At 35.3% G+C, this 20,479-nt stretch overlaps 2 protein-coding genes across 5 annotated transcripts in view; one reads left to right on the top strand and one right to left on the bottom strand.

Annotated features, from left to right (window-relative positions):
• LOC101897258 (protein unc-119 homolog) overlaps window positions 1–20,479 on the bottom strand; it is a 200,389-nt gene that overhangs the window by 73,926 nt on the left and 105,984 nt on the right. The gene's annotated exons all lie outside the window — the stretch shown is intronic.
• Window positions 1–20,479, top strand: part of LOC101892423 (uncharacterized) — a 36,307-nt gene that overhangs the window by 6,779 nt on the left and 9,049 nt on the right. The window contains exons 2-7 of the mRNA XM_005192162.4: window positions 11,475–12,508; window positions 12,571–13,705; window positions 14,576–15,829; window positions 15,893–16,011; window positions 16,083–17,330; window positions 19,328–20,474. Coding sequence (XP_005192219.2) covers window positions 11,475–12,508; window positions 12,571–13,705; window positions 14,576–15,829; window positions 15,893–16,011; window positions 16,083–17,330; window positions 19,328–20,474 — 5,937 coding nt within the window. The remainder of the gene's footprint in view (window positions 1–11,474; window positions 12,509–12,570; window positions 13,706–14,575; window positions 15,830–15,892; window positions 16,012–16,082; window positions 17,331–19,327; window positions 20,475–20,479) is intronic.

The following is a 20,479-nucleotide window of genomic DNA, read 5'->3' as shown; positions in this document are numbered from 1 at the left end:
ATACCGAATACTGGGGGTACCGTTTTATGGATATAGACAATTCCGTTAAAAAATGTGGCTAAAATCATCAAAATACCGCATATCGGGGGGTACTGTTATATGGGGGATATACGATATCGTGGACCTGTATAGACAATTCCCTTTCAGGGGGTAAAGTGCTGACAAAGAACTCCTTGTGCAGAATTTCAGACAATTCCGTTGAAAACTGTGGCTAAAATCATCAAAACACAGAATATCGGGGGGTACCGTTATACGGGGGCTATACGATATCGTGGACCTATATAGATATTTCTCTTCCAAGGGATAAAGTCCTGACAAAGAACTCCTTGTGCAGAATTCCAGACAATTCCTCTGAAAAATGTGGCTAAAATCATCAAAATACCGAATATCGGGAGTACCGCTTTATGGGGGCTATACGATATCGTAGACCTATGTAGATGATTCTCTTCTAAGGGATAAAGTGAGCAGAAGCAACTCCTTGCGTGGAATTTCAGACAATTCCATTGAAAAATGTTGCTAAAATCATCAAAATACCGAATATGGGGGTACCGTTATATGGGGATACACGATATCGTGGTCCGATATAGCCCATCTTCGAACTTGCCCCGTCTGCAGACAAAAGACAGATATGTGCAAAATTTTAGTTTCATACGCTAATTCGTTTTGACTGTAGCATGATTACAACAGACGGACAGGGCTAAATCGTCTTAGAATTTTACGCTGATCAAGAATATATATATTTTGTTGGGTCTAAAATGATAATTTCGATGAGTTACAAACGAAATGACGAACTTAATGTACCCTCCATGCTATGTATGGTGAAGTTTGCAATTAATGTATTTAGTTCAGATTTAAAGATCAGATGATATTATTCCGTTGAATTAATCGTTATAGATCTGGAATCAATTTTTGCTTGACATCAACTGAAGAAGCTAAATACGAAACTAAAATCACTTTCGTACCGAATTTATTCTTGTGACATGCTTTGGATATCAGTTAATTTCACGATTTTGACCACATTTTTTGAAGGATTTTAAAATGAACTAGGTGTATTTTGTAATGGGTTCTAAAACATTGTACATATATATATATATATATATATATATATATATATATATATATATATATATATATATATATATATATTACAAATATTAATAGTGAATATTAATGCTATCGCAACCATTTTACCAGTTTTATTACTTTTATTTTGTCACAAAATGATAATAAAATCACCTACTTATATCTTATCTGATTTAACCTGATAACATATTTTCACAATAATTTGATATACAGGGTAAGATAAAAAAACTGCAACAAAGTTAAACGACATTATTTATACATTTTTTTTATAAATTGTATTGTATGAAAGCAGCAAATGTTGGAAATAGCATCAAATATAGAATATGTTTAGATTTGTTCGAATTGTTTACCTTTGCACGATTTATGGCCTTCAAACGGCCAATGAAACCGCCAGACGCTGCCCGAAAGATTGTCTGCGGTATTTTGGCCCATTCCCGGCGAAACGCTTCCTTGAGGTGATCGACACTCTGGTATTTTTTAGTGCCAACCTTGCTTTCCAGAATACACCAGACACAATAGTCCAACGGATTCGTATCCGGAGATTTTGGTTACCATTGTGCGCTGAAAATGAAGCGAGTAACCTTATTTTGTAGCCATTCTTTGGAGGCGCGTGCTGAATGCAATTGTGCTTAGTCCTGTTGGAATGTCCAAGGTCTGCAGCCAAAATGTTTGCGTGCCCAAGGCTTTAATACACCCTCCAGAATATTTTTGCGATAATATTCGGCATTTATTCCGACGCCACGGTCGATTAATACGAGAGGAGAGTGACCATCGGCTGTTTTGGCGGCCATCACCAACCGAAGGTGCACATTTTCAGATGACCTCTTTGGTAAGTAAACACGATCATTTTGTTTGTTTACAAACTGCTGGACAACGAATGTTTTCTCATCGGAGAAAACCAAATTCGGCAGTTAACCACCTTCGGCCAGGCGAAGCAACTCTTTAGCTCTTTCGAGTGTATTTTCATTCGGTTGCGGTGTAAGTTCTTGCACTTTTTGGAATTTCAATGGCTTTACCCCGAGCTCATTTTTCAATATTTGCCGAATGGAATATTGCAATATATTCAGCTCACGAGCCATTTTTCGGCCACTGCGACGCGGATTTCGATCAAATCCCTGTTTTACTTTTCGAACCATTTCTGCTAATGTTGCTGTGATATTTTCTTCCGTTCACATCCTTGACGTCGGGCTACGCTACCAGTATCACGGTCACGAGTGATGGTACGAGATTCACACTTAAATGCTGAAGTGCTTTAAAGAAAATTCTGAAACGTACGCTTGTAAACAATATAATGGGCTGTCACTGCAATAATTTTAACAGTTGTCGGACGAGTGGTTGCAGTTTTTTCAACTCACCCTGTATGTTGCAATAAGATTAATTTCTACAACTGGTAGATATAGAATTTAAAATAAGACATGATATATGGTCATATTCAGCATATAAGTTATTTTGGAAGAGCGCTGATCCGAACATTTGTAGCCTTTCATATATAGTTTTGTCCAGACTTGGTATTCGAACATCAAATAATATTTTCTTTTTTGCAAAGAATATCGTAACAGAATGTTGAAAATCATCAAAACATATCTAATATGATCAAAGTAATGGTAAATGTTTGCTTTTCCTACAGAATATTTTCTCAAATTTATTTTTTATTTGAAAGTACAATCCACATGGTCTGTAAGTGAAAATAATTTGAATCAAGTGGCTGTGTCGGTTGGCAATGCGGTAGCTCACACGATCGGTCCAATTTTTAAGCACACTATCGATTGTCGGCAACTGCATCTCACCAAATATTGTTCTTTAAAGGTCAATTGTCTTATAAAACTTAACTTAACTTGTCGGCATAAAACTTAACTTTGGCGGTACCCCACAAATTCCGTTACTTGTTTTGGGTGCTTCGGCTTTTCAATATGTGTGTGTACAGGTTTCATGAACTCCAATTTTGGTTGTGTACATACGACGGTGCTTCTCTTCTTCCAAAATCTGTACGCACACATTCTACAACAGTCGAATGATGGCGGAGCCTGTAAAACCCATGGTGAACTTTAAATAAAAATTTTAGACAATTTCGTTGAAAAAAAGCTTTCTAACTCCTCAAAGTACAGAACATAAGGAGGTACTTTTATTATACAGATTATCAGGCGTGTCACAAAATCTAATCGGAATGGTTTGAATTCCGTAATTAAAAATCGATCGATTTGTTTCAGCTTCTTCAGATTCCGATCGATTTTGTAAACTACGAAAATCTCATTATTCAGTGTAAATATGATAACATTAAAGAAATGAAAGAAATGAAATGAATGATTTGAACGTTAATAAACATTTTAAAATACATATTTCAAGATACTTACATTTTTGCACAAAAACCCTTTTTTGACTTGTTATACCCTCTACCATTCTATGGAGGGTATATTAGCTTTATAATTCCGTTTGTAACTCTTCGAAATACTTTATTCTGGATCATGATTCATGATAGCGAGGTCCGTCTGTCGGTCCGTTGTAATCTAGTGAAATCATTCGAACGAATTAAGATGGAAGGCTAAAATTTTGAGCAATGCAGGTCTTCGTAAACCCCCAATATAACGGTTCCATTCTTTATTCAGTATTTTGATGATATTATCGACATTATTAACCGGAATTGTTTCAAATTTCGAATTTGAAGGTCGGAATCGATACTACAGCCTTTGAAAAAAAAACTCATTCAGGTCAACGTTTTCATATAGCCCCATATAACGGTTTTCATTTGAGTGGTATATTTCGGTAGTTTTTTTTACATTTTTCCTAATTGTGGAGGGCTGAACTAAGCAGTTTTTTCAATTGTTTTGTTATATTTTTTATCTTTGCTTCAATTTACCATTCGTAAGTTCAGATTGTTTTGTTTTCACAAATAAATAAGAAAAAATTGCTTTTAAAGAAAAAAAAAATGAAGTGACTATATGTTACTATTTTGCTTCTTCGATTGCTAATTATTTTAAATAAAATTTGCTCATTATTTAAAAAAAATAAATTAGGATATTCGGTATCTATATGACTAAAGCCAATTTTTTTACAGAATTGTTTAAAATTTGGATTGGATGTTCCTCATAACAGAAGTGACCATACCCATACCCCTCGAATACTGGAATTTCGACATTTACAGTCATATTTTTACTGAGTTACTTGCCAAATGGTAAAGGGTATAAAAAGTTCAAATTTAACTGTTTTCTTTTACTTGAAGATATTTTAATGTTATAAGTACCCATGAAAATACAATTTCACTTGGAAAATTCAAAGTTGTTGAAATCCGAAAATAAAAATTTCGTTTTCTGATGAAGCTTAGTACGGAATTAAAACCACTTTAGTTCAGAATTCGTTCCCGAGACATGCCTGTATATGCGAAATTTGAAACTGTTCCATCAAAACAACGAATATGTACCTGTAAGGGGTTTCACAAATTTTTTAGTTCAAACTCTCTTATGAGACGGTTATGGTTAACATTTTACGCTGATCAAGAATATACATTGTGTCTAGATATATAAAAGTGGCGTAAAAATTATCGAAACTCATTAAGAAAGAATGACTTGGCCGATTAAACTTAAAATTTCTTTCGGTTATTTCCTCCAGAAAAGTCGCGAAATTTAAAAAATTGGAAGTTGGTTTTTAGCTAGCTGGCCCAGTCCGCGTTGCCGGCCCGTAGTTTTAATCTTTAAAGCATAATAATTCACAAATCTGGCTCACATGAGTTGCACAATTTTAGTATAAATGATGACTCGATTAAATAGGAATAAATACGTCTTTCAAAAACCTGATCCTATTTTTCAGTAAGAGGTTTTAGTTTGAGAGTTAAAAACCTGAATAATATAGCAAAAGTATACATTAACTGTTTATAATAAGCCCATGTAAGATGGTTCTCTACCCCCCAAAGTAGCCTAAACACACATTTTAAGTCAAATCGATTCGAAAATTTAATCAAAACCTCGAAATAGGTTAAAGTAAACAGAATAGTACACTTTTATTGAAAATTTTGTGGCAGTAGTATTAATATCGTCGAAAGGGCTTTTGGAACCTTCAAAATATATTTCAATACTGAAAACCTTAAATATCAAATTATGGCTTATTTGGTCGAAGAGTTTTAGGAGATAACATTATATGAGAGTTATACCTAAACGAGGACCAATATACACCGTTTTAAATATCAATAATCTTTGGAATAATATTAAATTCTGACCAATGTTTTAAGTTTCCATCTTAAATATGAACGAACATTATATTTAGTACAATTATGAGACTTTTGGTATAAGAATTAAGTTGGGGACGTATAAATGTTGGTTTTATAGGCTTTGCACAGTGGTTCATTCTGTTAGGACCTTCTTATTATCTGGATGGGTCCAATTTGGGTCTCTGAAACGGTTTTGGACTATAACCTATATATGGGCTGAAAGTGCTCGGAGAGACCTTTCATTTAGGCCTAGTTTGATCCGCGCAGGTTTTCAATCTGTTAGGACCTTCTTATTATCTGGATGGGTCCAATTTGGGTCTCTAAAACGGTTTTGGTCTATAACCTATATATGGGCTGAAAGTATTTGGAGAGACCTTTCATTTAAGCCTAGTTTGATCCGCGCAGGTTTTATAGGCTTTGCACATGATCCATTCCGTTTTTTTACATCATAATAAAGATATGACCCAATTCGGGTGTCTGAAACGGTTTGTTCTATAGATAGGATATTGTTTTTGTAGAAACTCGAAGAGGGCACTGTACCTCCCACACAACTAATGAAGGTATCGATTTAATAATTTGTAGACGATACGGCGACCACTTGCAATTTCTTAAAACATTTGTATTGAAGAAACCATATGTGATATGGTCTTTAAACTTGCAAGGCCTAACTTCAACAATAGCTTTCTCAAACTTAACGTAGTATGGTGGGTTTAATTAACGACCTCCTCAAGTTTGAAAAACTAAAGACTGTTATGAAGTTTAGATACATTCATATCATTTGGTATCGAAGACTTTGACAATGCACTACGTAAACAAATTGGTGCCAATGAACACAAAGTGCTACAGGGTTTAGTGTGCCCACTCATCAATTAACGTATGTAATAACAATTAGAGACTGTGTGAGATTCCCCAATTGAATGATTTATATTCCCTACTTCATTTTATGGACGAGTATATGATATCAGAAATTGTCTTAAAATAGGTTAATATAGGCATTAACTTATGTGAAGTTTGTAATAAAATAATTGCCCAAAGCGTAAGTTTCGCGTTTTTTTCCAAATAAAGAAATTACATCAAAATTATACAAGTGGTTTTTTATTTAAAAATCTGTTTAAATTAATTTCTTGATGTACAACGTTTTAGTTATATCTGATAGTAATAAAAATGTAATGAATAGTTATTCCTCCTATGAAGCCTTCTATCTCTAAATATAGTGTAAAATCAGTGAATGTTCGTTTGCAAAGAAACTGCAGGACTTCGTAGAGAAAAAAATTGAAAACTACGAACTTCAGAAACTCCAGAGCAACATGAATTACGTCTGCAGTACGCAGACTGTGTCACTATTATATAAAACAAAATGTATTTAATTAATGTTAGGTATACAAATATATCACAAAATATGTATATATATTTCTGCCATTTTCAAAGACATAGAAGTGTAAAGAAAGGACAAGACAGAGTCAAAATATGGCAACCCTGTGAAAATATGTCTGTTGTTACGATATCATAAAAACATAGCTACAAATGTTAACTGATTTAAACCGCTGAGGCAATATGTACATTTTTGGAAAGTCTTTGGAATAAAATTTTAAGGCCAAACTATTGAATTTTTCAAATTTTTAGTTGTTATTCTTTTCTGTAATTGTGGTTTTTATAATAACATGTCTCTGCCATGTTATTATACTCTATGTATTGTAGAAACAAACCATTTGCTCAAAATGCATTTAGTCTAGTCTTTACCATTTTAGGTCTTTGCCATTTTTGTGGATGGACACGAACAAGGCTGAGTTCATAAGATTTGGCCAGAAGCAAAATAAAATCGAGCAGGGATTAAAGAAAATTATACCACACACTAAGATTTAATACTCAAATCATTGGGTAAAACAAATAAGAAAGCTGAGCAGAGGCCGGCCGAACTTTTTAACATGAAAGCATGGACCTGTACATTTAATTAGCTGTCAGAAAAGGGGTGCATTTTGAAGACTCCAAATACCAGTGAGATAGTTCCGTTGGAAAAATCAAGAAATAGCGAAAATTGGAAGGTATCACTTATAGGTAATTTTCTTTCATGGGAAATGGAACTTCAAAACACCTTTAATCTGCCGATACAGTTACATGGGGTACATCCCTAAACCTAATTTAAGTAAAATTTCGTCCACGTATTTCATTCCGTTCGCAAGCTATTTATATATATATATATATATATATATATATATATATATATATACTAGCTTATCCCGGTGCTCTTCGCTACCCTTTTGATTTTATATGCATTCAAAATTTTATATGCCAATATATGTTGGTGTAAAAAAAATAAAACAAATTCAAAAATTTAAAAAAAAATGTAATACTTTAATGTGGAAATAAACAAAGAGCACGGTCTACCAACGCGTGAAGGTGACATTAACAGCTGACCATGAGAAAAGCAGGAACATGCTATGCATACCCCAAGGGTTTGTTCTTCGGATTTACTTATTTCACAGGAAATGCCAAGCATGTAGGAAACGGCAATATTTTAAAGTTGAGTGGCATTTCTGTTGAAATTAGTCCATTCGAGGTAGAAACATACTTCCCCGTAATATTCGTATCCTCAATTAAATTGTTGAGTAATTTTTTAATGTTAGCCTATATATATATATATATATATATATATATATATATATATATATAAGCGGGCCCAGTCCGCGTTGCCGGTCCGTAGTTTTAGTCTTTAAAGCATAATAATTCACAAATCTTGCACAATTTTTTTATAAATGATGACTCAACTAAATGGAAATAAATACGTCTTTCAAAAAACCTCATCCTATTTTTCAGTAAGAGGTTTTAGTTTAAAAACCTAAATAATAATAAATAATATAGGATATATATTAAAAAGTATACATTGATATAGACCCATGTAAGATGGTTCACTACCCCAAAAGTAGCATAAACACACATTTTAAGTCAAATCGATTCGAAAATATAATCAAAACCCTCGAAAAAGGTAAAATCAGGAGGTACTTTTATATGAGCCCTACTTCGAAACATTGACATTGAAGTTTCCGCGAAAAGGACTTCTACCAGGAGCTAGATGCCAAATAAGGGCAAAATCAATTGAAAAATGTGACCAAGATCCTGGTAACATTGAATGTTTAGTTCCACGTTTTCTATAGCGCACATATAACGATACCCAGCGATATTCGATATTTTGATAATCCTAGGCACATTTACTCACATAATTGTTTCAAATTTGGTATTTTAGAAGATAGATGATAATCCTAGAAGTATAAAATTGTCTATAGAGGTTCGCGTTTTGGTATTGCCCCATATAACGGCCTGACTCACATTATGGTTTTTTGACTCACTTTATGGTTTATTCAAACGATCTTACTGGAATACGAATTTTAAAGTGAAACACGCTTGAATTCAGGTACTTTTATATAAAAATGTTTCCTTTACCGTAAGGTGGAGGGTATTAAAAGTTCGTTCCCGCCGAACTAAATGTTTTTTTACTTGTTGGAAATTCAATATTTGTCGAATGGAATATTGCGATATGTTCAGCTCACGAGCCATTTTTCGGCCACTGCGACGAGGGTTTCTATCAAGTTCTGTTTTCTTCCGTCCACTTCCTTGACGTCGGTCTACGCTGTCAGTATCAGCCAAATATAAAAAATCGCACTATCACGCTTGAATTCCATCACGAAAAACATTTTTTCTGGAAAACTCTCTATGGCAAAATAGCAGCATTCTGAAGTTGGTTGTTGTTGTTTTTTCACGGTTCTTGAGTTATAAGCGTGGTATCTGACAAAACTTTCTTTCATAATACTAAGAAAAATTAAAAATGCCCACTTTTACGCCCATTTATTAGTATCTGACAAAACTTTCATTCGTAATACTAAGAAAAATTAAAAATACCCACTTTTACGCCCATTTTAATTAAAATCTTTATATTCGCCAAAATAATGAAGATATATACTTCAATGTTAGTATACGTGGTACTTTTGACTCTCCCTCCAACCCTAAATACCTATTTGGAAAGAGGAACTGGCCACGCATATTTCATTAAATCTATATGTATAAAAATTGAGAACGGCTAGCCGATTTGACTCAAATTTTCTTTCGGCTATTAGTTATGACAGTAGAAAGGTTTTTCGAAAGAAAAATATGAAAAAAAGACTGTAGAAAGATCGCAAATTTGCATATTTTGCATTTTTTACACATGCCGTTATATGGTTGTCATGCTAAAAAATGAATTTTGATTAGAAAATAATCTAGCTCAAAGCATAGAAAACACTCAAGATCCTAAAGAACTTTTATATTGAGTTTGACAAAACTAAATACTTTACAACATGGTCTTCTAAAAAATACGTAAATGTTGCTAAGATAATAGTATAGTATAGTAATAGTGGTTTGAAAATGCAATTAAGTACGATAATATAACGAATATAAAGAGGTACTGGTGCATAGGAAACAAATCATAAATTGGTCTTTTGCTGCAGTTTTTTGACAAAAGATTTATAACCTCGAAAATACTTTTAAAACCTTCACAATACCTAAAATCGGGTGTATGGGTGGAACCAGTATTAAAGGACTAGATTTAACTGTACTGAAATCATCAAATTAGAGCATAATTGGTCGAAGAATATTAGGAGATAATATTATAAGAGAGCTATATTTAAATGAGCACAAATATATAATTTTTGAAGCATGAATAATCCCAAGAATAACATATAGGCCTTTAAAAAGTTTCAAAGACCTATATAGAATATGGAGACTTCTATCGTATTTGCAAATGTACATAATTAATTCGATAACAATTTCTGTTCTTTTACATACTTTTTGGGGTCCCTAACACTTATAAACCTATGTTACCTTATTTTTGAACTGTGCACAGCACGCACTGTATATAAATGTCAACTAACATAAAATCGCTAATTTTATAGTTAATGCACTGTCGGCTTCAAAATGCCAACATTTAAAAAACATGCATCACCTCTTCCGCCTCTATATGACGTTGTTCAACCAAAAAACCTCTTACCTTTTTTAAAACAATTAGAGGATATATATCAAATATATATCACACCAAAATGTGTTTTAATTAAATAACGGTTTTGGACCCTGAGTCTCTTTGGACGAAATTCATTTCAGAACCTTAAAATTCAGGAGTCGACCTAGCAGCATTCTTCCTTTTACTTGTTTGTCTGCCTTACCAGATGGTGAACACGATAACTCTCAAAGATACTATCCGATTTGCTCCAAACTTGCTACTTAGATCCATTTCCCAGATGGATAATATCAGTCTTCTTCTGGTACCGTTCCCACAAAAGGTCAACATTTTGTAAGAAAATAATTTACATGTTAGAAAATAATAAAATAATAATCCGATTCTTTTAAAAAAGTCCTCAAGGGTCTACATTTCAAATAATTATGTGTATGCATCATATCTTGGGTAATAAGTCAGCGATTTTCTTCAAACTTCGTGTATCTTATTTCATAAAATATATATCTAATGTGAATATGAGATTTAGGACTAACGCCTTCTAATTATCCGTCCTAAAAAGGGTCCAAATTGTAAATAAACATATCTCTCAAAACATGTGAAACTATTCAGCGATTTCCTTCAAAATTCTAATAAAATATTTAACACTTCCTTCCAGCAAAATAATGGAAATATTTTAAAAGTGGGCAAACTATGGAATTGTGAAACTCAGTTTCCACATTTTTTACCATCATTATCTTGCTGTTATAAAAAGTATATATAGAAATCTGTGTCTTGAAAACTGGAATCGTTAGCTCACAAAAATTATAACTAAAAAAATTCTTTGTTTACATTGTTAAGTCTTATAGTTATCAATAGAATGTTTACATGGTGTATTCAGTAGTATAAATTATCGACTGGCAATTAATTGTTTTAACTATTAATAGATAGACAATTGTTTTTATATCTATAATCGAATAGGGGCAGAGATATTATAGTGAAAATAAAGTTGATAAGCACAAAAAACCAACATTTTGCATTAAAAAAAATAACCTTCACTATTGTTTACTGCTCACATATTCACCTTAATATAGATATCCCCATTCAAACTTCATCTTGAAGAGTACGATTTCCAAAACCATTTTCTGGTAATAGCCACAATTGTTGCTATGTTTCACCCATCAATAACATTTCATCATCTTCGCTAAAATATTTATACCGACTATAATATTTCAGTAAACTCAACCAACGTGCGGTCTAATATTTGGCATGACGGTCCCATTAATTGCTACACTTGCGATAGTGAAGATGAATGTGCGCTTGGCAACGGTGTCATCCAAAAATGTGAGAATAATGATGACCAAACATGTGTAATAGTTTTCAGTGAAAAAGGGATAGTAAATCAGAGAGGATGTAGCGATAAAATTATTTCCTCTCAAAACGGCAGCTACTGCAGCAAAAACCCAGACAGATGCCCTACTTGTTCATCTTCTGCCTGTAATGAGGCAACATCTATGGACGGATTCATAGAGTGTGTGGCTTGCGACTCAAGTTTGGACAAGAACTGTGCATTAAACCCTGCCGATATCATTGCAAGAACCTTATGTTTTGGAAATTGCATGACAGCTCTTTATCCTACAAGTAAGACTGACAACCCCAGCTACAGTTTGGTGAGGTCCTGCTTAAATGATCGCGACATTGATGATCAAAAAGCATGCTTAAATGGAAATGATCGTATGTGTCATACATGTAATCAACCTCATTGTAACGTCAATATTATGCCCGAAGTAAGGCATTCGTGTTACCGCTGTTCCGGCGATGATTGTGAGGATCCCGTTCGTGAAGAGTGTCCCAAGTATAAAGAAGACGATCATTGTTTTATGCGTTTTGAGGAGGGTAACAATGACGCAATCGAACTGGGTTGCTTGTCAGACTTCGATTCCGAAGAAGCAGTTATAGATCTTGTAAAGCAAAAAGCTTTGTACATTTGTGATGGGATGAATTGTAATGGATTTGAACATTTACCCAAAACTTTTGAATGCAGCAATTGTTCGTCCGTGAATGCTGAGGCGTGCGCTACAAATCCAGCGGCAATAACCGCCCCGAAAAAATGTATTACAATGCCCTACACTCAATGCTACCAACGTATAAATGGAATAGCCACGGAGCGCGGATGTCTTTCAGATTTAGTAGGGGATGAATTCTACAACTGCTTAATCGGCTCAGATGACAAATGCCAGATCTGCGAGGGCAACAACTGCAATGAAGAGGTAATAAATGTTTCCTAATTCGTTATAAGGCATAAAACTCATCGCTATGTTCTTACTTTCAGATTATTCCTGAGGATCGTCTGCGTTGCCATCGATGCAACTCGAATTCTGATGCAGCTTGTCACACTTCTCCTGCCACCTCTTCGGTATGTCCCTCGTACAGTGACAATGATGCTTGTGTTGCTAGCTACGAAAATGGCGTAACAAAACGTGGTTGTCGATCAGAGTTCACGTGCGTAGAGGACTCAAAGGGCTGTGAAATATGTGTTGGAAATAATTGTAATACAGCCAATTTAATGAAACGTGTAGAAGAAATATATGGTGTCTTCCAGGACCTACCTCTCAACTGCAACACATGTGTTGGAGACGAGTGCAAAACCGGTGTCCGTAATCCCAGAAAATGTGAAGGTGATCCTTACCAGGACTGTATGACGATTTTTAATATCAAAGGAGAAGTTATTCGTCGTGGCTGTGAAAACCTTGTTTTAGAAGAATACCTTTCGCATTGCAATGATAATCCAGATCTTTGTTTTAATTGCAAATCGAATGGTTGTAACGATATGACAGACCCATTTACTAATCAATTGTGTCTGTACTGCGATGCTTCAAATAACTCCCAATGTTTATTTAATCCCGATGCCGTTACATCTACAAGAAAATGCACCCTCGGTTGTATTTCCTCTCTTTATCCTCGCAAATCCAATCCAAAAGTTTACGATTTTGTACGGACTTGTTTGGAAGACATTGAACCAGACAATAGGGAAAGTTGCACTGAAGAGAATAACTGTCTAGTCTGTTCTGACGAAAAGTGCAATACTGCAATTTTACCAGAGACTGGTCGTCTTTCCTGTAATCACTGCGAAGGTAATAACTGTAATGCCCAAGTGTCAAAACCGTGCGAAGGTTATGCCGCAGACGATCAATGTTACATGTATTTCGATAATGTTACCCACAGTGTTGTCAAAATGGGATGTCGCAGTGAATTAACAATCACTGACATCTTAGCCGATATCAAGCAATACTTTATTTGTGACGGCGATAATTGTAATGAATACGATAAACTTCCTGAAGCCAGATTTTGTTATGCTTGTAATTCGGAAAATGATGTGAGATGTGCTACGGACCCATCCCAAGTAACTACCAAAGATAGGTGCCAGAACTATCCATACACAGAATGCTATACTCGAATACGCGATGGTAAGTACCATTGTAGAAAATATCTAAAATACACTCTAAATGGCTTTAGTTTTACACCACTATGTGAGGAGGGTATTATAAGTTTAAACTGGTACAAAAAATGGGCGTTAGACTTATCTCATACCATACCTAATCGATTCAGGCCGTTTTTAACAATTATTTTCTGGATGTCATATCTTCTAAATTAATCTATTCCATTAACATATTTACCTAATTTTTGGCAGACAGAAGCTTAGAAATTGTATATTGGATTGTCTTAATTACTTTATTATCTTTACAACAATAATGTGACTATATCTCGAAAAATGTAAGAGATGTTATTAAACTCAGTCGTCGAATGCTGGAAAAGTTATGTTTATTACAGGGTATTATTGTGTGTATATCATATTTTAAAAATCATTTTAAAAGTTAAATCAAGTGTACACTGGGATATACGTAGATAAATAATAATTTTGAACTATGAAATTTCATAATATGTGTCACAGTATATCTTCCTCTATCAAAATGTTATACAAAAGTATTTGTATGGGTATATTTTTTTAATTTTTTTTGACACGTCCCCAGATATGAGATGAGAAAATCTCACCAAAAGCCTTAAACTAATTACAACATTATTTTCGCTGAATAAAGAGTCCTTTATGTTAGTAGCCAAATAGATATTTAACTGTAACCAGTTAAAAGAAAAACTATTGAAATCCCGCCCAAAAGCGAGAGGGTCGGCGTATATACCACAGTCCGGCCGTTGATGGTTAGTAAACATAGTTACTCCTTACATGTGGTATATCAAAATCTTTCTTTGTATGTATTGGTGTTGGATATTGCAAGGTCGGTTCAGCCGCCTATAGCCCTTCTTTATTTGCTTTTTTACAGATGGTCATACTGAACGTGGGTGCATTTACAACTTGCCCACTGAAATATTCGTTGCCTGTAACACTGGCGATCCCGATTCCAATTGCAGAATCTGTGCTGAAAATGAATGCAACAAAAACATATATCCATCCAGCAGACAACAATGCCACCGTTGTAATTCGTTAATCGATGTCAATTGTGAAGGTGAGCCTAATTCCGTTCAACCGTGTCCACTTTTTGTTAAGAATGATGCCTGTGTCACACAATGGGTTGATGGCGTAACACGCCGCGATTGTGCTACAGAACTAAATTGCGATGGACTCAATAGAAAGAACTGTCGACAGTGTTCTGAATTTGGATGCAATGATATAAATTTAGCCAATGAGGACATTGGAAAAGTAGGAGTATTCGCTGACCTCCCGTTAACATGTTATCACTGCAACGGCACCGAAGAATGTCAACAATCCATCGGAAACTTGAACGTTTGCACAAATAACATTCATCAAACATGCACTGTGGTTTTCAACACCGAAGGTAATGTAATTCAACGTGGATGTAGCGACATTGTTGATCATGTTTGTACGGAGGCTGGAAATGTATGTTACGACTGTAAATCTACGGGTTGTAACACTGCAAAGAAAGAACTTGATTATATAAATTGCATTTTTTGTGATAGCCAGAGTGATGTTGAATGTACTTTTAATGCAAATAACATAACACGTACACGGAAATGCCAAGGGGGTTGTATGACAGCACTTTATCCGCGCACCAAAGACGACGTCCCAGTATATGAGCTTATGCGAACTTGCCTGGATGATAAAAATTTAGATGACCGCCTAAGCTGTGAGGCCAAAGAGGATCCCCAATGTAAATCTTGTTCAGAGGAAAACTGCAACAAAGACCAAGTGGGTTTGCATAAGTCTTGCTATCAATGTATAGGAAATGAATGCCAAAATGCTCAAGCTCAGTTATGCCGATCGGTTATGAACAACGATCAGTGCTTCGTGCAGTTCGATGAGAGTGGTTCCGTTATCGAACTAGGCTGTAAGAGCAAATACGATCCTTCAGAAGTAGTGACTCTTGTGACAGCAAAACTTTTATGGTTGTGTGACGATGATAATTGTAACCACATTGATAATTTACCACAGTCGCAGTCCTGTACTTTGTGCAATTCCTTGTCAGATACCGAATGTTCAACCAATCCAGAACATGTTGTGTCGTATACGACATGCAATTCACTGCCTTATTCCCACTGTTACTCCCGCATTTTACAGAGTAAGTTCGTCTACCCATATGACACAATTATTTGTAATATGTTTATTTTTTCTTGCCCTGCAGGCGGTCACACTGAACGTGGATGTCTCTCAAATTTGGAAAACGAAGAGTTTTACAACTGTTTGTACAACAAAAACGATGTGGAATGCCTGTCCTGCGTTGGCGACAAGTGCAATAACATGGTAGAAAAACGTTGCCATATTCCTGATAATTATTTCCTCAAGCCATTAATTTATAACTGTATTTTATTTAGATATATCCCAATGGTCGCACAACTTGCCATATTTGTTCGTCAGCTGACTCCACGACATGTGAAACTATGCCAGACTCGTCGGAAGTGTGTTTGAGATACATTCCAAATGACAGCTGTGTAACCATTATTGATGATAATGGATTCACGGTACGTGGTTGTAGTTCTCAAATTCCATGCGACGAGTCTGATCCGACTAATTGCCAGAAATGTGATGGAAACGATTGTAATACGGTCAACTTAATGCGCAAGTCTGACGCGAAACCTGGAGTATGGCAAAATCTACCACTGACTTGCTTGACATGTTCCAATGTGGACGAATGTAAAACGGGGTATTCTCAAGAGATTTGCAATGGCAAAGAACATTGTATGACGGTTTTCAACAACAACGGTGAAGTTATTAAACGAGGATGTAGCGGCTCTGTTGAAGAAGAACAAGGTCCTTATTGCGACGTCAACCACGAAAACTGCTTTAACTGCAATTCTAATTTATGTAATAACGCCACCTCTCTATTCGAATATAACGATTGCATTTATTGTGATTCAGAAAGCAATAACAAATGCGCCCTCAATCCCGAAGTTGTGGCAAGACGACGAAAATGCAATGGTGCCTGTATGACAGCTTTGTATCCAATTGCAAATAGCTCAGTTTATGGAGTTGTACGATCATGTTTGGACGACAAAGACATATCCGACCAGGATGTTTGCGCATCTGGGTTAGATAGCGAGTGCAAATCTTGTTCTGGCTCCGCTTGCAATGTTGAAATTATTCCCGAGTCTCGACTTTCCTGCTACGCTTGTATTGGTGAGAATTGTGTAGATGCGAATGTCGGTTATTGCCCCAAATATAAACCAAAAGACCAGTGTTTTATTCTCTTTGATGATAAAAGTGACGTCGTACAAATGGGTTGTGTCAGTGATTTAGACGATAGTTTTGTATCAAACAACATTCATCGTTTATATACTTGCAACTCAAATAACTGCAATGGTTACGAAAATATACCCAAAACAACCATGTGTGCCGAATGTAATTCAAATGATGACCCCGATTGTGCTTTAATGCCACAAAATGTGCCATCAATTACTCAATGTACTTCTAGACCAAATACTCAATGCTATACTAAAATTAATAACGATGGTTCAACGGAACGTGGGTGTGTAACCAGTCTTAGCTATTCTGACATGATTAGTTGTCTCAGCGGAAATTACAACAAATGCAGTACCTGTGAGAGTGATCGGTGTAATATACAGGTAATTTTCCAAGGATTTTCTATGTTCCGCTAAATTTAACGCTGTATAGCTAATGTTCTGTCATAAAAAGTGGTATACATCACAATCTTCTATTACCAAAATTTTAAACAATTCCATTCAAAACTGCGACTCAAATTATTAAAATTAGAATAACGGGAGGTAGGAAAAAAGGTACTTTCCACATGGTGGGGGCTATTTAAGGGATTTAACTAGTTTTTTTTTAATATGACAATGGGCACGTGATAAACCCATGGTTCATTTTAGTGATCTCCATAAAATCGCATTCTGAGCCGCATTAGGCATGTCTATCCATTTATTTTTATAAGCCAAAAATAGTTCATTATGATACTAGATCTCGGAACTGATAATTTTATATTCAAAAGTGTTGCTTTCCAAATTATGGAGGTTATTTAAAGGACTTAACTTGTTTTTTTACGATACGCGATAGTCCCATGGTTCGTTATAGTGATATCCATAAAATCGAATTCTGAGTCGATTTAGGCCATTATTCCATTTAATTTATTTTTATTTATTTCATATTGAAAATCTTGCATATTTTACTTCTTCGTCTCAATGGCTAATCCTATTGAAATTGAAGTTTCATCCGATTTGATATTTAAGGCCCCATGGACACAATATGTATAATATATCCTATCCTTTTTCGAGTCTACCTAGTGTGGACCAAATCGATTCAGATATAGGTAAAGCTCCCATACATGTAACATATTCAATACAGCTTTGCATTTGCGCACAATTGTAGTTTTTCTAGTACCAGGAATTGTATATGTCTTAAAGTTCTACAAGTTATGCTTTGTTGAAGGTTTATTTTATAAAAATTGCTTACAATTGACTATGTCTAGCAAAGCACTGTACGTTGTCAATGCCGTTTTAAACCAAATTTTGTACTTTTTATACCCTAACCCACATAGTGGTAAAGGTATTATATCTTTGTGCATTTGCTTGTAACATGGAGAAGGAAGCGAGATAGACCCATATCGTCATAGAATCACTTTCTGATTCGATTTATGCATGTCAGTCCATCCGACCGTCCATCCATGTATTCTTGTGAACAAATGCACTGCTTAAGTTTGGTGTAAATTGGTTCAGATATATCCATAGCTCCCATATATATGTTTCATCCGATTTGGTGTTTACGTCCCTCACATTCGTAATATGAATTCGATAACAATGTTATTTGGTACAATATATCAGATACAGCCCAGAAATACCTCTGCCAAATTTTATCAAGATCAGTTCAAATTTGGATATATACTTAAATCAATTGTGCACCAAATGGCCAAAATCTGTGTAAAAATCCTGAATTTTAGTACATCCGACTGAATTAAGTCTAGAAGCAAGTGCATCAAATTTGGAGAAAATCGGTTCAGATATAGTTATAGCTTCCATATATATGTTTCATCCTATTTGGCATTTAAGTCCCTCACATTCGTAATATGCATTCGACAACAATGATATTTAATACCAGATATCTTATAGAGCTTGGAAATGCATTCGCCGAATTTTATCGAGATCGGCTAAGATTTTGATATGTCTCCGTCAAATTTAGCGAAAATCGATTCAGAATTGGATATGACTCCCTGAAACCAAACTATAACTGCTCTAAATCCAAATGTTGATAGGTGGTATGATCTACTTTAAATAAATTATTTTGTTACGGGAATTCTACTAAATAGGCATAATGGTGTAGGGTATCGTATAGTCGGCACGACCGACTTTTGACTTTTCCTTACTGGTTAAAATTAATTATATTCAAAGTTATTTGAAATGCCTGCTTGTGAAATAAATCTCCCCAGGACAAAAATATTAGTTTATTTAATTTTACTTTTAGGTATCTTAAAATTAACTAGGATTGCTTACTCTGCTAATCATTTTCGTTAACATATATTTATTGGACTGAACTGGTCAATTAGTAAAAAATTATTTGCAAATCCTACAATATTGAAGCATATATCTCATAGTACTTGTGGTTCATTTAGGTTTTCCCTCCAGACCGTCGTCGTTGCCACCGTTGTAACACCAAAGATGACCCAGAATGTGAAAGTTTGCCGGATTCTGCATCAGTCTGCCCTATTTATGATAGTGATCAATTTTGCACAACAAAATTAGTAAATGGTCATACATACCGGGGTTGCAGCACAGAATTTCAATGTAATGATGACGACAAACAATATTGTCGCCAATGCTTTGAATCGGACAATTGCAACGTGGTTGATTTGGCTAGCAGCAACATCGGATATCCCGGAAAATGGCAAGGTGTCCCAATTAACTGTTATAGCTGTGAAGGTTGGGAATGCCAAACTTTAAGTTTAGGAGTAATTGGAAAGTGCGAAAATAACAACAAACAAAATTGCGCAACTGTATTCGCTGCTAATGGTACAGTGATACAACGCGGTTGCTCCGATGTTATTTACAATAGCGAAAGACTTAGTTACTGCGACAAAAATCCTTCACTGTGCAAGTTCTGCAAATCCAGTGGATGCAATACAGCCATCAGCATCAACGATTATGTCGACTGTATTTTCTGTGACGGCAGCGTAGATTCCGACTGTATTTTCTATCCTGAAACTAAAACACATACTCGTTCTTGTCACAAGAACTGTATGACAGCATTATATCCACGTACCAACGAAGATAACCCAGCGTATGAATTGTCTAGAAGTTGTCTAGATGATCTCGATTTGGATGACCGTGAACAATGTCAGTCGGGCATTAGAGCCAATTGTAAATCTTGCAGCGAAGACAAGTGCAATAACGTCATAGTTCCAGAGACGCGGCTTAAATGCAACGTATGCCACGGAAATGAATGTGAGGAATACATTTCCGCTCAATGCACATCTTATCGTGAAAACGATAAATGCTTTACGTTGTTCGATGAGGAAAGCAATATACAAGGTATGGGATGCGCTAGCGACTTGGATAACTCATTCATATCGTCGAATCGTCGCAATTTATTATTGTGTGAAGGAGATAATTGTAACGATGTTCTTAACTTACCACAACCTCCATCGTGCAGATGGTGCAGTTCCGACAATGACCCGGACTGTGCCTCAAGTCCTTCAACGACAACAGCCACCGTCTGTCATTTATACCCTAACACAGAATGTTATATGGCTGTTGACGAAGGTAAT

Source organism: Musca domestica, unplaced genomic scaffold (genome assembly GCF_030504385.1).
Source record: "Musca domestica strain aabys unplaced genomic scaffold, Musca_domestica.polishedcontigs.V.1.1 22, whole genome shotgun sequence".
NCBI lineage: Eukaryota > Metazoa > Arthropoda > Insecta > Diptera > Muscidae > Musca > Musca domestica.
This window is presented reverse-complemented; position numbering and strand designations above follow the sequence as displayed.